Below are 17,062 nucleotides of genomic sequence, written 5' to 3' on the forward strand. Positions count from 1 at the left end.
CAGTAATAAAAGCAAGAGGTGACTGACAGGAAGGCCATAGCTTTGCGATGTTTTCTCAAATTATTGCAATGTAGAAGGAGAAATGACGTGATTTTGTGACAGGCTGGGTATGAGAAAGGCAGGACAGAGAGGCATTAAATATAAAACCAAGGCTTCAAGCCTCCTCCACAAGCTGAACGGATTGTTGATGGAGTGGGAGAAAGTACAAGGAGAGGAGGGCTTGAGAGGAAAGATGAGATTTTCAGGTTTTGACATTTTGAGTTTTTGACTCAGGGCACAATCCTAACTGCCCACAGCTGGCGCAAGGCCTGGGAGGGTTGCAAACCTGCTGTTTGCATCTCTTTAGGAGAAAGCCACATGGGTGCACAGAGCTGCACTGGCCTGCAGATCCTGCCACCATGGTGGTGAAGGTTCACGCTAGCTGAGCTGGGCCAGCACAGGGGCCGGGGGGGGCATGGGGAAGGCAGGGAGATGTTTTGGGGCGGGAGGAGGGCAGGCGGGGAGCGAGGTTCCAGCAGTTATAACGGATCCTAGCCCTGTTCCCAGGCAAAATGGAGCAACTCTTGGCTGCTCAGATCTGTGTTACCTCTTTAGGTGGCACAGATCCAAGTAGACTCATTGGGTCTGCTGTGGCTCTACTTGGAGTAAGGGAAATTTTTTCCCCTTGCCTCGGACCGAACCTCAGCCAGACCGAAACGTGCGCTGAATACAGCGCAGGCCTGCAGCCTGCCTATTCCAGCGCAAGACAGGATTGCACTGCACTGAAATGTTTCACATTACATTAAACTAATGGTCTAGAACAGTGTTTCTCAAACTGTGGGAACCAGGTGGGTCGCAAGCCAATTTCAGGTGGGTCCCCATTCATTTCAATATTTTATTTTTAATATATTAAACTTGATGCTCCCATGGTATGTGACTGCATTTGGGGAAATGTTACAGATCTGTACTTTTAACAAGTTACTATGTACGGTATATTATTTTAACAATGATAGTGAACAGGACTTATGCCTGGGTAAGTGTGGGTAGGATTGCAGCCTAGGATTGTTCACAATTTTCCTGCTTGATGATGTCACTTCCAGTCATGACATCACTTCTGGTGGGTCCTGACAGATTCTCATTTTAAAAAGTGGGTCCTGCAGCTAAGTGTATGAGAACCACTGGTCTAGAAGTAATTACAGGATGTCCCTCTTTATCCACGGGAGTTCTGTTACAGGACCCCCTGTAACAGAGAATGAAACTGCGGATGATGACTGTGGGTCTTGGGGCCCCCTAATCCTCCTCAAGCAAAGGGAGCTGCACTCCAGTTGCCTCCAAGCAAGTTCTGAGGCCTTTGGGAGGCCTTAGAAGGTCACTTCTAGTTTGGGGGGAGGGGCTGGAAGTGACGTTTTAGGCCCTTTTAAGGCCTTTTGAGGCCTGGGGAAGACTCAGAAACCCTCCTCAGAACACCCGCCAGAGGCAACAGCTCCCACCACCTCCGATGGGTTCACGTCAAAGGGTTCAGGACCTTCGGATGATCAAATCCACAGGTTCCCAAATCCGCAGGTAGCACAGGCCCACTGTACTGCCTTGCTTTCTAGGTCTCAGAGTAGGTAACTCCAGTGTCAGTTACAAATCTAAAGAAAACTCCACAAGCAAAGGAGTCATTATTTTTATGCATTCCCAGTTATGAGTATCGTAGTTTCTCTTGTTATTAATTTATCCAAAATATTTCCTCACTGATAAGGAGGCATTCTAGCTGGCTTGCAACACACTTTAAAACCACACCAACTAAAGCCAAAAAGAAAATGAAGCAAGGTACATTTAAGAAGTTATGGTTAACTTGTACTCTTCTTGCTGTCATCTGTTTCCCAATATTGTGACATGATGCTTCACACCTAGTTAACTGCTCTTCCCCCCCCCCCAAAAATGCACACTAGAAAGTTTTAAATAGAATAGCTTTCCATCTTGTGAGCCACAACAAAGCATTCATTTCTCCCCTTTACTAAAATAGAGCTGCCATCCTAAACATACATACTTGGGAGTAAATCATACTGAACACAGTGGGACTTACTTCTGAGTAGATATGCCTAGGATTGCACTGTTAGCTAACTTACGAGAAAAACGTTTGGGAACCACTGTTCTAGGCACATATACTTATGAGTAGAGGTGTTTAAAAATTGTTTGTTTTTTTTTAATTTGTTGAATTAAAATGCAAAACGTGGTGCTGTGTGTTTTTATCCAGTGTTCCTTACTCATTACCTATGGATTTTAAAATGCGGTTATTTATTACAAAGCGAAATGTGACGTTTTGCGTTTTTATTTAGTTATCAACAAAAACAAACAACTCTATTTAGGAGCAAAAGCTAAAGCCTGTTTTCTTCACACACTCCAAATAGGTCTTCCAGTCAACTGTCAAAATGGCTCTGCATTCAATAAGCAGTAACTTCTTCAATAACATCTGAAGCCACCTTTTACAAATTTCTGTTTCATAGTCAGAGCTGCAAGAATTTTGCACTAAAGCTCCTGTACCATGAAAACCTCTGTTCTGTGACCTGTCTACATTATGCAAATTAAGCACACATGCATAAATTTCCTTCTTCTGCATAATTTATTCTGCCTCTACTAGTTGTAAAGAAAAGCAAGGCACTAAACAGGGCACTGCAGCTCTGTGTCCTGGAAATTCAGTCCAACTTTCTGGTTTCAAAAATTTCACCAGACATTTCCCACAAGCTTTAACATACACCCTTATAGCCACATGAGTTAGGAACATGGCTTTTTAAAAAGAGATTTTTGCAATGCTGAATTCTGAAACTGTTCTGCACTTGCAGAAAAACTACTGCAGACAGCCACCTATAAGTCGATCCCACAGATAAGTCGAGGGCAGGCTTTGAACCAACAATCATGGAACTTTCTATGACCCTCGGATAAGTCGGGGGTTAAACTTAGAGGGGTGTCTGACTATAGTTTTGTCTGATTTTACTCGAGGCCAGATCCTGAAAAATAACCTAATCACTAATTGTTACCTAAGAACTGTAGTCTCTAATTTATTAAAAACATAGTGAAAGATCATAAGATACACTTTTATTCTTTTTAAATTCTGGTCTTCATCACCTTTTGTAAACACTATCAGAGTAAGTGCACTGTAAACAACATACCAGTAAAATAGTGGTTCCCAACCTGGTATTCATGTACTCCCAGGGACACTCAACAGGACCTTTAAGGGCACTTGAAAAAGAATGGAATAATGGCAGAAAAAGGCAGGTCATGCTCCAGAATGCTTTGAAGGGCCAGCAAGGCAGGAAGGTAGGTAGCTAGTTGGCTGTGAAAGCCCCACCAATAGCTAGTTTTTGATCATCAATTCATCTATGAACCAGTGATTGAAAACCAGCACAGTAAAAAAGCTGAAACATAATATGGAAAGTGATCAATCACCCAGAATTTCTCAGCACACTTCCGGTGCAAAACAGTGCAAAGGCAGAGTCTTCTGTTCTTCATACAGATGAAAAGAGAAAATATGTGATGAATACATGAAATCTGAGAGGAGATGAGGGCTTGTATTATTACAAACATTTTGCTAATATGAAGGGTGCAATTTATGGAAATGGGCTGCCAAGGGATATGCAAGTTGGGAACCACTGCAGGAGAACCATGAATCAAATCCACCTTTAAGGTGCCTGGTGTGTTAAGCCAGAAGCTCTAAATACAACATACAACCCATAACACATAACTGAGCGTGTGCAATTCAGTTCATAGCAGAGAGATGCAGCTGCATATATTTGCAACCCTTTTTACTCAGAAGTAAACCCATTGCTTTCCATGGGAGTTATTCTTAAAAAATGGTGCACTGAATTGTAGCCTGGGACTTTGTTTCAAATGGAAAGAAGGATCCCATCGTTTTGTTGAAAAAAACAGACCTGCTTTGCAAGCATTTGCAAAGCAGAATCAGGCTGCAGCAGAAGGAAGGAGAATAAAAGGTTAACTTTGGCTGCAATTTCCCAGGAAAGTTACTATAGAAACAAATGATCTCTGCATCTGATCTATGAGAGGTGCCTGCCTGCTGCTTGAGAAAGAAAGGAAATTTTTCAGAGTTGAAAGTCTCTGCCCTCTGATTGACCAGGACATAAGACGAAGTGATAATTGGAGTTTGCTTACTTGGCAAAAATTTTACATATCTACAGTATATCCAGTCCTATTAATTGAATGGCTAGTTATGCAATTGTACATTTATAAATATATACAGTATTAAAAATGGAATGTTGGTGTTGCTGTCATAAATCTCTCCTGGCCCAATCCTATGGGCCTTTCACAAAAGTATATCTCTCAATACACTGTTGTAAAAGGCTCAGTAACGGCATGGACACTGTATTGCTGCCAGACCATTCAGAGCCATCATTGAGCTTGGGCTACACCAACTCTGGTAAGTCAGCAGAAGCATGTCACGGGCAGGGAGGGGGAGGTTCAGGGGAGTTTCAGGACAGAAAGAGTGGAGGAAGGGGTGCAACCTGGTGGTAGTAACTTGCATAGAATGCTATCCCCTCTTTCCCAATCCATCCTGCCCCTTTCCTCTCCCCAGACTGAAGCCTGCTATTAGCTGATGTGGATCCAAGGATACCCATAGGCTACCAGGCAGCCCTTCCAGAAGTCAGTACAACATATTTTTATATACCTCTGATTAGACTGCTGGCCATCCCCACCATCACATGCAATATGTGCCATGTTTATGAAGCTGCATGTTATTGTATGGTGGGGGATAGGATTGGGCTGTCAGTTAGTGAATTTTTAGAGAGACTAGAGGGGGGGTTTCAGTCTTCACTCAGATGTCTTCATAAAGTTTTGTGAAAATTAAATGAAATATTGAAACTCTGTACTCTTGCTGTAGGGCTGAAAAACAAGCCAAGTGATGACCCTAACTGCGTTCAAGCATAGCACAAGACTGGCTTCAGGTTATCCAGCACCAGCAAAAGGGTACCCTTGCTCTTGAACTCCCTTTTCTTATCCTGTGCTGCTAGTGACACTGCTGACCTGACAATCTGACAATGCCTTTACATAGCAGAGGAGCACAATAGTAGAAACTGCTCTGAAGGAAGGGAGTAGTAGTGGACCCATCTTAAAATCCATGCTACTTCCAACTGGAAGAGAGGTTAAGGCAGTTCTTCCTATATGTGGTGGCAAAGAGGACAGGTTTACTCAGCCCCTACTCACTTCTCTTGTAAAGGAGGTTGATGGAACTGTCAAAGTTCACAGTTCTGCTTGTATGCAACAGCAGCAGCACAAAACAGCGCTGAAGCATAAATTCTAAAAAATGCTTGTAGACAAGTCTTGGGAAATCCATACATCAGTAACTGATGTATGGATTTCCCACGACTTGTCTACAAGCATTTTTTTTAAATTTATGCCACAATTTCAAGATAGATCTCTTTTGTAGATTATAGACTGTAGACAGAGACAAATGCTCAATGCATCCAGAAAAGAAATATAGAAGAGACAGTATGTATGCAACCATCAACCTTAGGTACTCCTTCCAAGATTCTAGGAGTCTTTTGCAATTTCTAAAATACAAAACTTTTGTAAACCAGTATATTTGTACTTTTGTAAACCAATAACTTTTGTAAACCAATATATAAATTCCCAGGAATCCCAACTTTTACTCAACCCAACTTTCACTCAAAAAGAAAATCATCTCCAGTTTTCCAGGGCTTGTGTACATGTTTCAAGAAGCTCAGCTGTAAACATGTAAAGAGCTCTGGTGTTGAGAAAGAAGGGCTTCTATGCCTTATGGACACATCAGTCCTCCAAAGCATCCAGCTGTCTTTTCTATAGACACACATCTTCCTAGTTCTCTAATAAGCAATATTTGTCTCAAAAAAGAAAATCATATTAATTTGGTTGGTCTGACTTTGGCTGAATGTGACAATACAGTTATTTTCTTTCTTTTAAAAAAGCATTGTTATTTTACTTATACCATGACTTTTCTTTGGGGGTGGTCAAGGTGTCATGCATAGGGAATCCAGAGTCTCCCATCAAAAAACACTGACGAGCTGGAGACTTGCTTAGTTAGCATTGTGTGTCTTTAGATCATGCCTTGGGCCCCAAACTGATATGCTTTTTTAACCATGCCACATCACTTACCTACGGTCTTCAGATTTGGGGATGGGGTTGGTGCAGCGTTGGCTATTGTACTTGGCCACATATTCACACTGCTTGAAGGGGGCAGTCTTGTCCTCCAGAACGTGCCTGATACAAAAGGCGTAACCGTTAAGTCGCCTCTGTTTGCACAATTTAGGGCTGTACGAGCACAACGGCTTATTGTCAACCTCAGAAAAGTGTATGTGTTTGCCTTCATACATCACGTGATTCTTTTCCTTGTGAACATCAGCTGAAAGAGCCAAAGAAAGAAAAGATAAGTTTCAAAGTTGAAGAAAAAAAAAGGTTTCTGGGGTTTTACAATCTACTTGGAGGGAATCAATTACCCGAGTTTAAATCTTCTGTACCATGTCAGTGTTAGCAGAGAGCCCCAAGGACACCACAATCCAGGAATGACGACAAGTCAAGATAAAGCAGATTGTCTACAAAACATACCAAAGAAAAATCTTGTTAATGAAGACATGAGACAGATCCACATTGCTTAGAGAGGAGAAGTGAATCAATCTGGTCACATTACTAGCTAGAAGAATTACTAGCTAGAATGATAACCTGACATTTTGCAAAGAGAGTATTTTGCACACAAGATCTCTGAAAATACTCATTCTTCACAGATAGTTTGCTCTGGTGAATTCTACTAGCCAAGCACAGGAAAGCACTTGATGATGGCCTCTGTTCCACATATGTTGCAATTGTTACAACTCTTTGAGTTACAACCCTTCTGAGCATCAATTGGTAGCAGGAACAGTAGGATTTAGCTAAACAGTTGGATTCAGCTAAAGGGTCTAAACCAGTGGTGGCGAACCTATGGCACGCATGCCAGAGGGGGCATGCAGCGCTGTCTCTGTGGGCGCGCAGCGCTAAGCCTGGAGAGGGGTGCTTAAAGCTGTCACTTTAAAGATAACCAAGCCCCTTTGTGTTGGGAGGATGGGCTGCTTCCCTCCTCTCCCTTCATCCCCACCTGCCCTGCATTTGTTTCCCATTTCAATTTTGCCTGCTCTGCAGGCTTAAGGTCCCTGTTTTTCCCTTCCCCAACTCTCCAACAGGCTCAGCCAATCAGCATCCAGCAGGCTCCTGGCTTTTTCTGTTGGAATGGCTCAGGGCCCTTCACTGGCTGACCACCAGCCAATCCTGAGCTGCCCTCCTCCTCAGCCATTGCAAGCCCTTGCAGCCTGCCTTTCCCTCAGCAGCTCCCCACTCAGCGCCAGGAGAGGCTTTTCCAGCATGTAATTAGTCTGTGGAACTCTTTGCCACAGGAAGCAGTGATGATAACTTGCCTAGGTGCCTTTAAGAAGGGATTGGACAAATCTCTAGAGGAAAAGTTCATTAAGGGTTATAAGTAATAGTAAGTAAAAGATGTTAATGTATGAGTTTTTTTTTCTAAACTAAAACCTCAGTATTCAGGTCAAATTGCCGTGTTGGCACTTTGCGATAAATAAGTGGGTTTTGGATTGCAGTTTGGGCACTCAGTCTCTAAAAGGTTCGCTATCACTGGTCTAAACTACGAGCATATAATGAGTGTAACCAAACCTTGACAGCCTCCTTCTTTCTGAAAAGAATGCTTTGGAGGGGGCAATTTGGAGCACATGAACGATGGGTGGAGGAACGAACCCTCTCCTCCACCTACTGTTTCCCTAGCCCTTCTCCTGCTGCATTTCCTCCAGTAGGCTTCAAACATGTGTTTGAGGCTATCTATAGAACATAGCCTACTCTATTCATTTCTAATTCCCCAGTCATTCTACAGTCTAACATTTTCCTCCTTTTATCTGATGTACAGGTAATCGAATCATAAAGACACAGTTATTACAGCCAAGGTGTTTTTCATTGCAGTGACAAAATTCAGCAGTTAACTGGAAAAGAATCAAAGTAAGAGTACAGGTGCAGCCTTTTTATCCACGGATTTTTAATCTGCGAATTTGTCTCATGGGGTAGACACACCTTTGTCACACACACCTTTGCCTCCTTTGCCCTGCACTGGCATCTTGCTCCATTTCTAGGCAGCCCAAAACACTGCAAAAAGGCTCTGCCTTGCCCAGGCAGGGAAATAGCCCTAGAGCCCTGGAAGAGGTTCCCCTTGCAAAGGAACAGTAACACTCTTGGGGCCCCTGAGCCAGCAGAGAGGCTGAAGAGGGGAAGGGGGGCCAAAATCTCTGTAGCCAGCACATGCATCAAGGTGGAGCGCATGCACGCACTCTCTCTCTCTCTCTCTCTCTCTCTCTCTCTCTGACTCACTCACTCACACAGGGGCAGATGTGGTAGCAACAGAGGGGATTGCTTTAAAAAACCCAGGGAGCATTTGCCAAATTCCCTCCACCCATTGAGATGGTGCAGGCAATCACCGACACAAGCAAACCCCCCCCCCCACGGTGCAGGCAATCACCGACACAAGCAAGCCTTCCCACCAAGCAAAGCATGAGATTTAGCCTACAATCCTCTCCACACTTTCCTGGGAGTAAGCCCCATTGACTACAATGGGGCTTACTTCTGAGAAGAAACGCATAGGGCTGGGCTCTTAAAAGATCAGCATCCCATGTGAAAGAAGCTGGGCAGCTGGCAATGGGGAGGGCTGAGTACAGAGCGGAGGGGAGAGGACTGATAACAGTTGCCTTAGTTTCCTTCCATCCGGAAGTGTCAGGCTGCAGTGTATTTGCGTAACTCTATGGAATTTAGCACAATGCATTTTTTGTTAATCCGCAGAGTCATGGATGGAACTAACGCGGATAAATAAGCCACCTGTACTGCACAATAGATCTGACTGTGAAACACCCCCCCCCCCCGGGTATTTTATAGCAGCTCAGTAGGCAGCAATTAAATAGTGAAATTTTCATAGCATTGCATCTCTAAACTGAGAAATATCTTACGGCAGTGGTTCTTAAGCATTTAGCGCCAGGACCCACTTTTAAGAATGAGAATCTATCAGGACCCACCAGAAGTAATATCATCATCAAACAGGAAAATTCTTAACAATCCTAGGCTGCAATCCTACCCACACTTACCCAGGAGTAAGTCCCATTTACTATCATTGTTAAAAGCATATACATATATATAGTAGCCTGTTAAAAGTACAGGTCTGTAACATTTCCCCAAATGTAGTCACATACTATGGTAGCATCAAGCCTAATATATAAAAAATAAAATATTGAAATGAATGGGAACCCACCTGAAATTGGCTCACGACCCACCTAGTGGGTCCCAACCCACAGTTTGAGAAACACTGTTTTACGGGTTTCTGTCTGTCAGACACCTGTTGAAAGTAAGGGGCCTTGCCAGAAAATATGAGAACAGCCCTTTTCATGTGTTAGGTTTTGGAAAAGTGATGCTTGAATGGGTGGGGAAGGGAAGAGGATAGATATAGTTCTTAATAATAGCAAACTTTGAAGCTTTGAAGGTCTTTTGCACACTGATGGGCTTGTAAAGAAAAAAGAGAGGAAGTGTGTAAGTTCGCAGCAAAACAGATGCAACTTTCAGCCCAAACTAGGTAAGACAACAGGAATTATGATGGGATTTCCTGCCTCTTTAAATTTTGGTAAATGCCACCATGGCTGAATGGGAAAAACTGGACCAGTGTTGTGACATAGAGAAGGGGAAGGGAGTCAACTTTTCCCCTGTGCTATTTTTCTGATGACAAAAGACCTCCCTCCCTCCCTCCCTCACTCACTCACTGTTTGGTCTGCTAGGAAAAAAAAAACAGCCCGTCTATACATACATTTTCCCTAACTGGGCAAATTGAACTTTCTCTCCATTTATTTGCTTTACAAAGGAAATATACACAGACATTTCTCAGATAGACCAAAGAGCAGCTGAGGATTTTCACTGAAAAAAATAACACAATAAAAGTTAAACTCCTTGCTCTCCCAACATAGAAATGCCCTGGTACTTCATCATAAAAGATGCAAACTGAGGATCACAAGACATATTCAAGAAGGGTACCAGTCTTTCCATCAAAATGATAGTGTTTTGAAAAAGAAATAAAGAAATACCTAATATGAGCATTTAAAGAAACTACCATGCTAACTGGACAAAGAACATCTTTAAAATTGTGTCCTGTAATATTTAGCAGGGGGACAGCAACTGTCCCTCTTTACCTCAGCAAGGCACCTTTCACAGTGGGTGTTTCTAGTGCTGCTAATGTATGTTTTTTTATTAGCCCTTTGGGGACAAGGAACCATTTCTTGATTTATTTTACTATGTAAACCACTTTCGAAACTACTCCTGTTGAAAAGTGATATATAAATAGTCTTAATAATAATATAGCATAAATATTCTCTGTAACAGTAAAGAAATGTTGCCATTACTCACACCGTGTATAATTACTTTGCAGAAGAAAAAGCAGTGAATGTATTACTTGTCCATAGCAGGGAAGCAACATTAGAATATCGCAACAGAATACATGGTGCCTTATTTGAACAAGACTGAAGTATGAAGCTCTGCTAGCATCACAGTTGCCCCATAGTCTGAGCCTCAATCCTTCATAAAAGATGCAGATCCCAAGGAATTTTCTTGTTGGGGAATGAAATAATGCTCCTATTTATACTCTAGGGTTTAGGAGCCCTTTCGGGCACAAAGACCTTACTGAAACACAGTTTCTTTTATGTTTGTCACCCTAATTCAGTCTTCCTTGATGATACTGGAAACTTGAAGAAGTGTTGGTGGGGCAAAATGGGCTTGATATGCTTTTGTATAACACCAACCCTAATAATGCCATACATTTCCTGGGATCCTCTCCTACTTCCCCTACTGTTGCCAAATATCCTTCCCTTCCTGAAGACTAACAGCAGTTCAACCATTATAAGCAACTGGGCTCTGTTATGTATTATTACTGTCTATGATAGTGGTTGTCACACATTCAGCACCGGGACCCACTTTTCAGAATGATAAACTGTCAGGACCCACCGGAAGTGACGTCATGACCGGAAATGACATCATCAAGCAGGAAATTTTTTAACAATCCTAGGCTACAATCCTACCCACACTTACCCAGGAGTAAGTCCCATTTACTATCATTGTTAAAAGCATATCTATAGTAGCCTGTTAAAAATACAGGTCTGTAACATTTCCCCAAATGAAGGCACATACCATGGTAGCACCAAGTCTAATAAAAATAAAATATTGAAATGAATGGAGACCCACCTGAAATTGGCTTGTGACCCACCTAGTGGGTCCCGACCCAGAGTTTGAGAAACCCTGGTCTATGAATATGTCTTATATGGAGTCAGACTGTTGATCCAATTAACTCAGTATTGTCAATGTTGACTGGCAGCCGTTCTCCCAGGTTTCAGACAGAGGCCTTTTCCAGCCCTCCCAGGAGCACTCGGAATTGAAAAGGGAACATTATACATGTAAAGAAGCTGCTCTCCCATTGAGCTACAACTCCTTCCCAATCTTGGGGATCCTTTCAGCAAGCACACATAGTTTCTTAAGTATTATGGTGTTCTGTGGAGTCCACTGCAAGTTGAAGAGAACACCTGGCTGTCAGTATGTCTGGGCATTTTGTGAACATCTCTTTATCTTATATACAAGTAAAAAATGGGAAAGGGTGATGAAACTGCATTTGCCATGTGCAGAGAAGGGGCCAGGGCAAGCTTGCTTTTCAAAACAGGATCTTCTTTTTCTGTTCCTCCAAACTAAGCACTGTTTTCAGGTTTAAAAAGGTGAGAAATGTTTTCCCCTTCTCAACTCAGAAGCTGCGTTCCCTCCTCTCATACTCGACTCCTGTTATTGGGGTGACAGTGTGGGAGGGAGCTGAAAACATTTTGCTCTTCCTCTGCAGCTCTGGAGTAGTAGAGGAAAGGAAAGGCAGGATGTTATTTAGAATATTTACATACTGCTTTTCAACAAAAAGAGTTGTCATTCCTTTTGCTGTGCAGCTGCTTGGAAAAGACGGTTCCTTGTTTGTCCCAAATGGGCTCCAAAAAAAGCACAAGGGAAACAGCAATATCCGCTGGAGAGATGCAATGTTGGGATGAACAGGGAAAAGTTACTCTTCCCCTGCTAGATATAAGAGAGGCCCCACTTTAAATGAAGTTTCTGTGCTCCGTTTGCAGGGCTCCCCATCATAACAACATAAGAACAGCCTCACTGGATCAGGCCATAGTCCCATCTAGTCCAGCCTCCTGTATCTCACAGCGGCCCACCAAATACCCCAGGGAGCACACCAGATAACAAGAGACCTCATCCTGGTGCCCTCCCTTGCATCTGACATTCTGACATAGCCCATTTCTAAAATCAGGAGATTGTACATGCACATCATGGCTTGTAACCCGTAATGGATTTTTCCTCCAGAAACTTGTCCAATCCCCTTTTAAAGGCATCCAGGCCAGACGCCACCACCACATCCTGTGGCAAGGAGTTCCACAGACCAACCACACGCTGAGTAAAGAAATATTTTCTTTTGTCTGTTCTAACTCTCCCAACACTCAATTTTAGCGAATGGCCCCTGGTTCTGGTGTTTTACAATACAATACAATAATACCTTTATTGGCATACAGTTCTGGTGTTTTGTGAGAGTGTAAAGAGCATCTCCCTATCCACTGTGTCCATTCCCTGCATAATTTTGTGTGTCTCAATCATGTCCCCCCTCAGGCGTCTTTTTTCTAGGCTGAAGAGGCCCAAACGCTGTAGCCTTTCCTCATAAGGACGGTGTTGCAGCCCAGTAATCATCTTAGTCGCTCTCTTTTGCACCTTTTCCATTTCCACTATGTCTTTATTGAGGTGCGGCGACCAGAACTGTTCCTGTGAGTGACGGCTGATAATGTACAGATACAGGTACATTAGTATCTAGTAACCTGGCCAGGCAGAGTCCTGAATCCTCAGTACTGTTCAGGAGTCCCTGAACCCTCAATACTGCTCAGGTAGCAGGAGCACTCAGTGTTGTGTCAGGTGATGAATGGGGTTTGTCACAGGAGCCCCAGCAATCTGGGGCTGGTACTGTGTATGTTGTTGCCCCTCCCCCATTGTTTCTAAGTGTAATGTTTTACTTTTCCACATAAGAAAGGATAGTCACATATAGTAAAAAGCTGGATCTGGGGACATCATCTAAGTGGAAGCTAAACTTATCTTCCTCTAGTGATCTGTGCCATTATAAATACAAATGGGCTCCCATATCCATGGGGGATAGGTTCTAAGGATATAGAAACGATGGAGATGGGGGAACCCTGTCTTGATGGCCCCTGCGTGCTCTCCTTGCATACCCATTAACATTGTTTAGAGCCTTACAAGGGCAAAAATGTTCTTGCTTTTACAGGTTGCTATAAGCATTCAAGCAAACAGCAACACGCAGACAGCCTGCTGGCAGCCTGAATGCTTTAAAAGACTAGATCGACGCTAACATGAAACAGAAAGTTAACTGTTTCCTATTCGTGTCAATCTAGTTTTTTCAAGTATTCAGGCTGCCAGCAGGCTGTCTGAGTGTCGCTATAAGCTTGACTACTTATAGAGACCTGTAAGAACATTTTCACCCTGGTAAGGCTCTAAAACAGTGGTTCCCAAAATTTTCGACTGGTGGCTCTCTTGACCTACTGGGCCATTGGCCGTGGCTCCCCATTAGGGTCACAATCTTATACAATCCTATACACTGTATAGGGCAGCAGATTTTTTGAGAGGATTCCACGGCTCTGCTGGCTGGTTTCCACAGCTCACAGTTTGGGAACCACTGCTCTAAACAATATTAATGGACACGCAGGGGGCCCTGGATCAGCAGAAAACTAATTTCATGGATAGAGAGACCTGCCTGTATTCTTTTTTCAGAACACCCTGCTTGGATTCTGTTTCTTTGTCACACACAAGGGTATTATGAACTACAGTCACACTCACATACAGGAACTATATGATACAGTTCCTTGCTTTGAAGGTCACAAGAAAGGCTTCACCATCTTTAACTCAAGGTTTGCCTTAATTTTATTTGATACCTTCTTCACAATTACACAGGCCTACAAAATTGAGGGTCAGAAAAGTTTTTCCCAAACGTTATGGTGGTTTGATATGAATTTGGGGTGCCGATTCCAAAAATGGCATCCGTTTTGCCCTATCGCACATTAGTGTGTGTGATCACTCATTAGTGAATGGTTCAAGAAACTTCCTCATGAGGAAGCCATGGTGTAGGCTTCCTCATGAGGAAGCTGCTTGAACCATTCACTAGAGGCTATATTATATCTCCAAAACTAGACATGATAGGGCAAAACGGATGCCATTTCTGGAATCAGCACCCCAAATTTACCCAGGAATCGGTGCAACATTTAAGGAAGCAAAATGTGTGTTGGCCTGTGTTATTTACAAATCAGAGCAATTTTTGCTTTCTGGGACTCAGTTCTACAGCAGATTCAAGCAAGAGTATCAGTACTGTAAAAATACGTGCAATGAAATCTGAAATTTCAAATTTATTTAGCAAATAGCTGCTGCATTCAAACTGTCTTGAAACTTCAAACCATGTGTACAACTCAAGGCTGAATCTAACCAAGCCCACTTTGGATGGGCTACATTTACTCTGGGAAACAGCTAATAAGAACAAGCTGCCTATTTCTGGGTCATACTAGAATTCTGGGAACTGAGTTTCATATTTACAAGCATTTACTATAATTCCTTGCTTTGAAATGTTTCTAGTCCTTTAGAAAGCACTGAACAACATTCAAAAGGCTGTGTTTCTTCAGCTCATGTGAATTTATCATATGAAAAAAAATCATTCAATGATTCAGTGTTTAAACATGTACCAGTGATATTTTAAAATGAAAAAAGAAAAACAGCACAACTCTAAAACAACCACGTATGTCTGGAAAAGCAGCTCACACTGTAAGCTGCTCTGAATCCATGGGATCAAAGGGACATGTCAAATAAATGAAGATTCCCATTGCCACTTCTGAGTTCACAACGTACTTCTTAATCCTTTCTGAAATCAATAACTTGTCTGTCAACGTTCCCAGTGTGTGCCACTGGGTATTTGTGACTACATCCTAGAACTGTGTGCACAGGCATCACCTATTAAGTTGCCCAGAAACGTTCAGAATTAGTGTGAAATCTTGCTATGTTAGCAGAGGCAGGAACAAACAAGGCTAGTACATGGAAGCACTTTGGACCTTTCTGTGGGAGGAGCGTCTCAAGTGATAATGCCTACACTAACAACACCGTAAAGTGACAGAGCTTAGCAAAATACTGGGGAGCTGGTAAAGGAGAGACAAACGCCCATCTTCCAAGAAGTATCAATTGGATACATTCCAAAACTCCCATAGCTGTCATGGGTGGCAGCTTATTATAGTGAATGAGCAACCTATATAGATACAGTACATCTGACAAACTGAAATCCAGTCCATGAAAGCTTTTGCAATGATGAATTTCTTACAGCACAACCCTAGTCACGTTAACTCAGAATTCAATGGGATTGACTCTCTAGGAAATGTGGGAAGGATTCCAGACCTATTCTTCAAGGCACCATAGGCTTCTTTACTATACTTACTATGAGGAAGACCCCTTATACAAGTTCCAAAGATCAGGACTGAAATTAGATTGTATTGGCAGGTATTAATAACGCATTGCCTAGTATTTTAGATTCCTGTCAATCTGAACCTACCCTCAGTAGCCATAATTCCAAAGTCTCTTGCTTTCAGAGAGAGAGAGAGATCGATTTTGTCCAGTCTTTTATGGTAGCAGCTCACTCTTGGTTTGTTATTTTTAAGAATATTTGCAAGTGAATAGGAGCAGCTACTGTTGAAGACTACTGTACATATGAAACCAGGAATGAAACACACCTCTCTTCTGCATGAACCCGGACATCATGGTGATGGAGTTCGATCTTATGTGCATTTTCCAGGAAATAATCCAACCTTGTTCAAAGAGAGTTGCTCTCAGGTGGGTGCATACTGTATAGGATTTCCACCCTAATGTGAAAGCAAGTGCCACCAACATTAAAAGGAGTTATTTCCAAATTATGTATCTAGGATCAGAATGAAAGTGATTCATATCATCTTGTGCTCAGTACCAACTCACACATATCAGAAAGATGTTAATTTAGTCCCAGCAGCATTTTTCTCATTATCATCTGTAATTCTATATTTGAACACTTGAAGCCACTTTTAAAAAAATTTCCAGAAGCTTGATGTGACAAAACTGCCCCCATTCTGTCTTTCTAAAACTGATATAGTTTTACAATTTGCAGAAAGGGTAGGCTGGTAGAACCAAAATATTCAATACCAAAAGAAAAAATTAGCATATGCTACTTTTGATAGCAAGATCAATAACCCTGACTCTAGAGGTTTGTTCCCCCCCCCCCCACAAAATGTACTGATATCTTTTACTTAAGAATATTCTACGTTCTTGCCACTTCTCAGAACATAACCCCCCAGCTCAAGACTGCCTCTAATTCTTAAACTATAGATCTTCCTGCTTTGGGGGAGTAATTACATTTATCAAGTCATAACTTACAACAGTGTGCAAAACACCATGCGGAGAATCAGTCATCTGTAGAATCATCCATGCGATAACACTTTTCCCTTCCTTACTTCCTAGGATTTCAGATCATATATGGATGTGTGGAAAGGTTATCCTCCCCACATGCCACTGGCAAAAGATTGCCCTGTGGTTGTATGCCCACCATTGTGAATAACTAGTCTATATTTACCCTATGCAGTAAATACAGTATCCTCATACACACAACATTGAAAATAACAGCTATAGCATGCGCACAAGTTAGTTTGGATAAAGTATCTCAATTTTATTGTAATCAGTTGGACAGGCAGAACAAACCTTGGGAGGCATGTAAGGAGCTGCTGCTGCACCAGAGTAGGTTAGTGAGCATACTGGGCTCACTTGAAGTAAGTACAAGCCTTGATATCAGGTACTCTTGCTTTTGAGCTAACATACAGGTAGTTATGTTTTGTGTTCACAACGCTGCACCTGACTCTGCTGAAATGGATACAACTGTGCTTAATGCTGCCACTTAGGACACAATCCTAAA

At 42.4% G+C, this 17,062-nt stretch overlaps 1 protein-coding gene across 1 annotated transcript in view; it reads right to left on the reverse strand.

The window, feature by feature from the left end:
* The window catches only part of INO80D (INO80 complex subunit D), a 44,782-nt gene that overhangs the window by 23,313 nt on the left and 4,407 nt on the right, over positions 1–17,062 (reverse strand). The window contains exons 2-3 of the mRNA XM_066623496.1: positions 6,450–6,545; positions 6,109–6,355 (exon numbers count right to left, since the gene is read on the reverse strand). Of these exons, the coding sequence (XP_066479593.1) occupies positions 6,109–6,326 (218 nt within the window). The 5' untranslated portion in view covers positions 6,327–6,355; positions 6,450–6,545. The remainder of the gene's footprint in view (positions 1–6,108; positions 6,356–6,449; positions 6,546–17,062) is intronic.

The sequence above is a fragment of the Tiliqua scincoides genome, chromosome 1 (assembly GCF_035046505.1).
Source record: "Tiliqua scincoides isolate rTilSci1 chromosome 1, rTilSci1.hap2, whole genome shotgun sequence".
NCBI lineage: Eukaryota > Metazoa > Chordata > Lepidosauria > Squamata > Scincidae > Tiliqua > Tiliqua scincoides.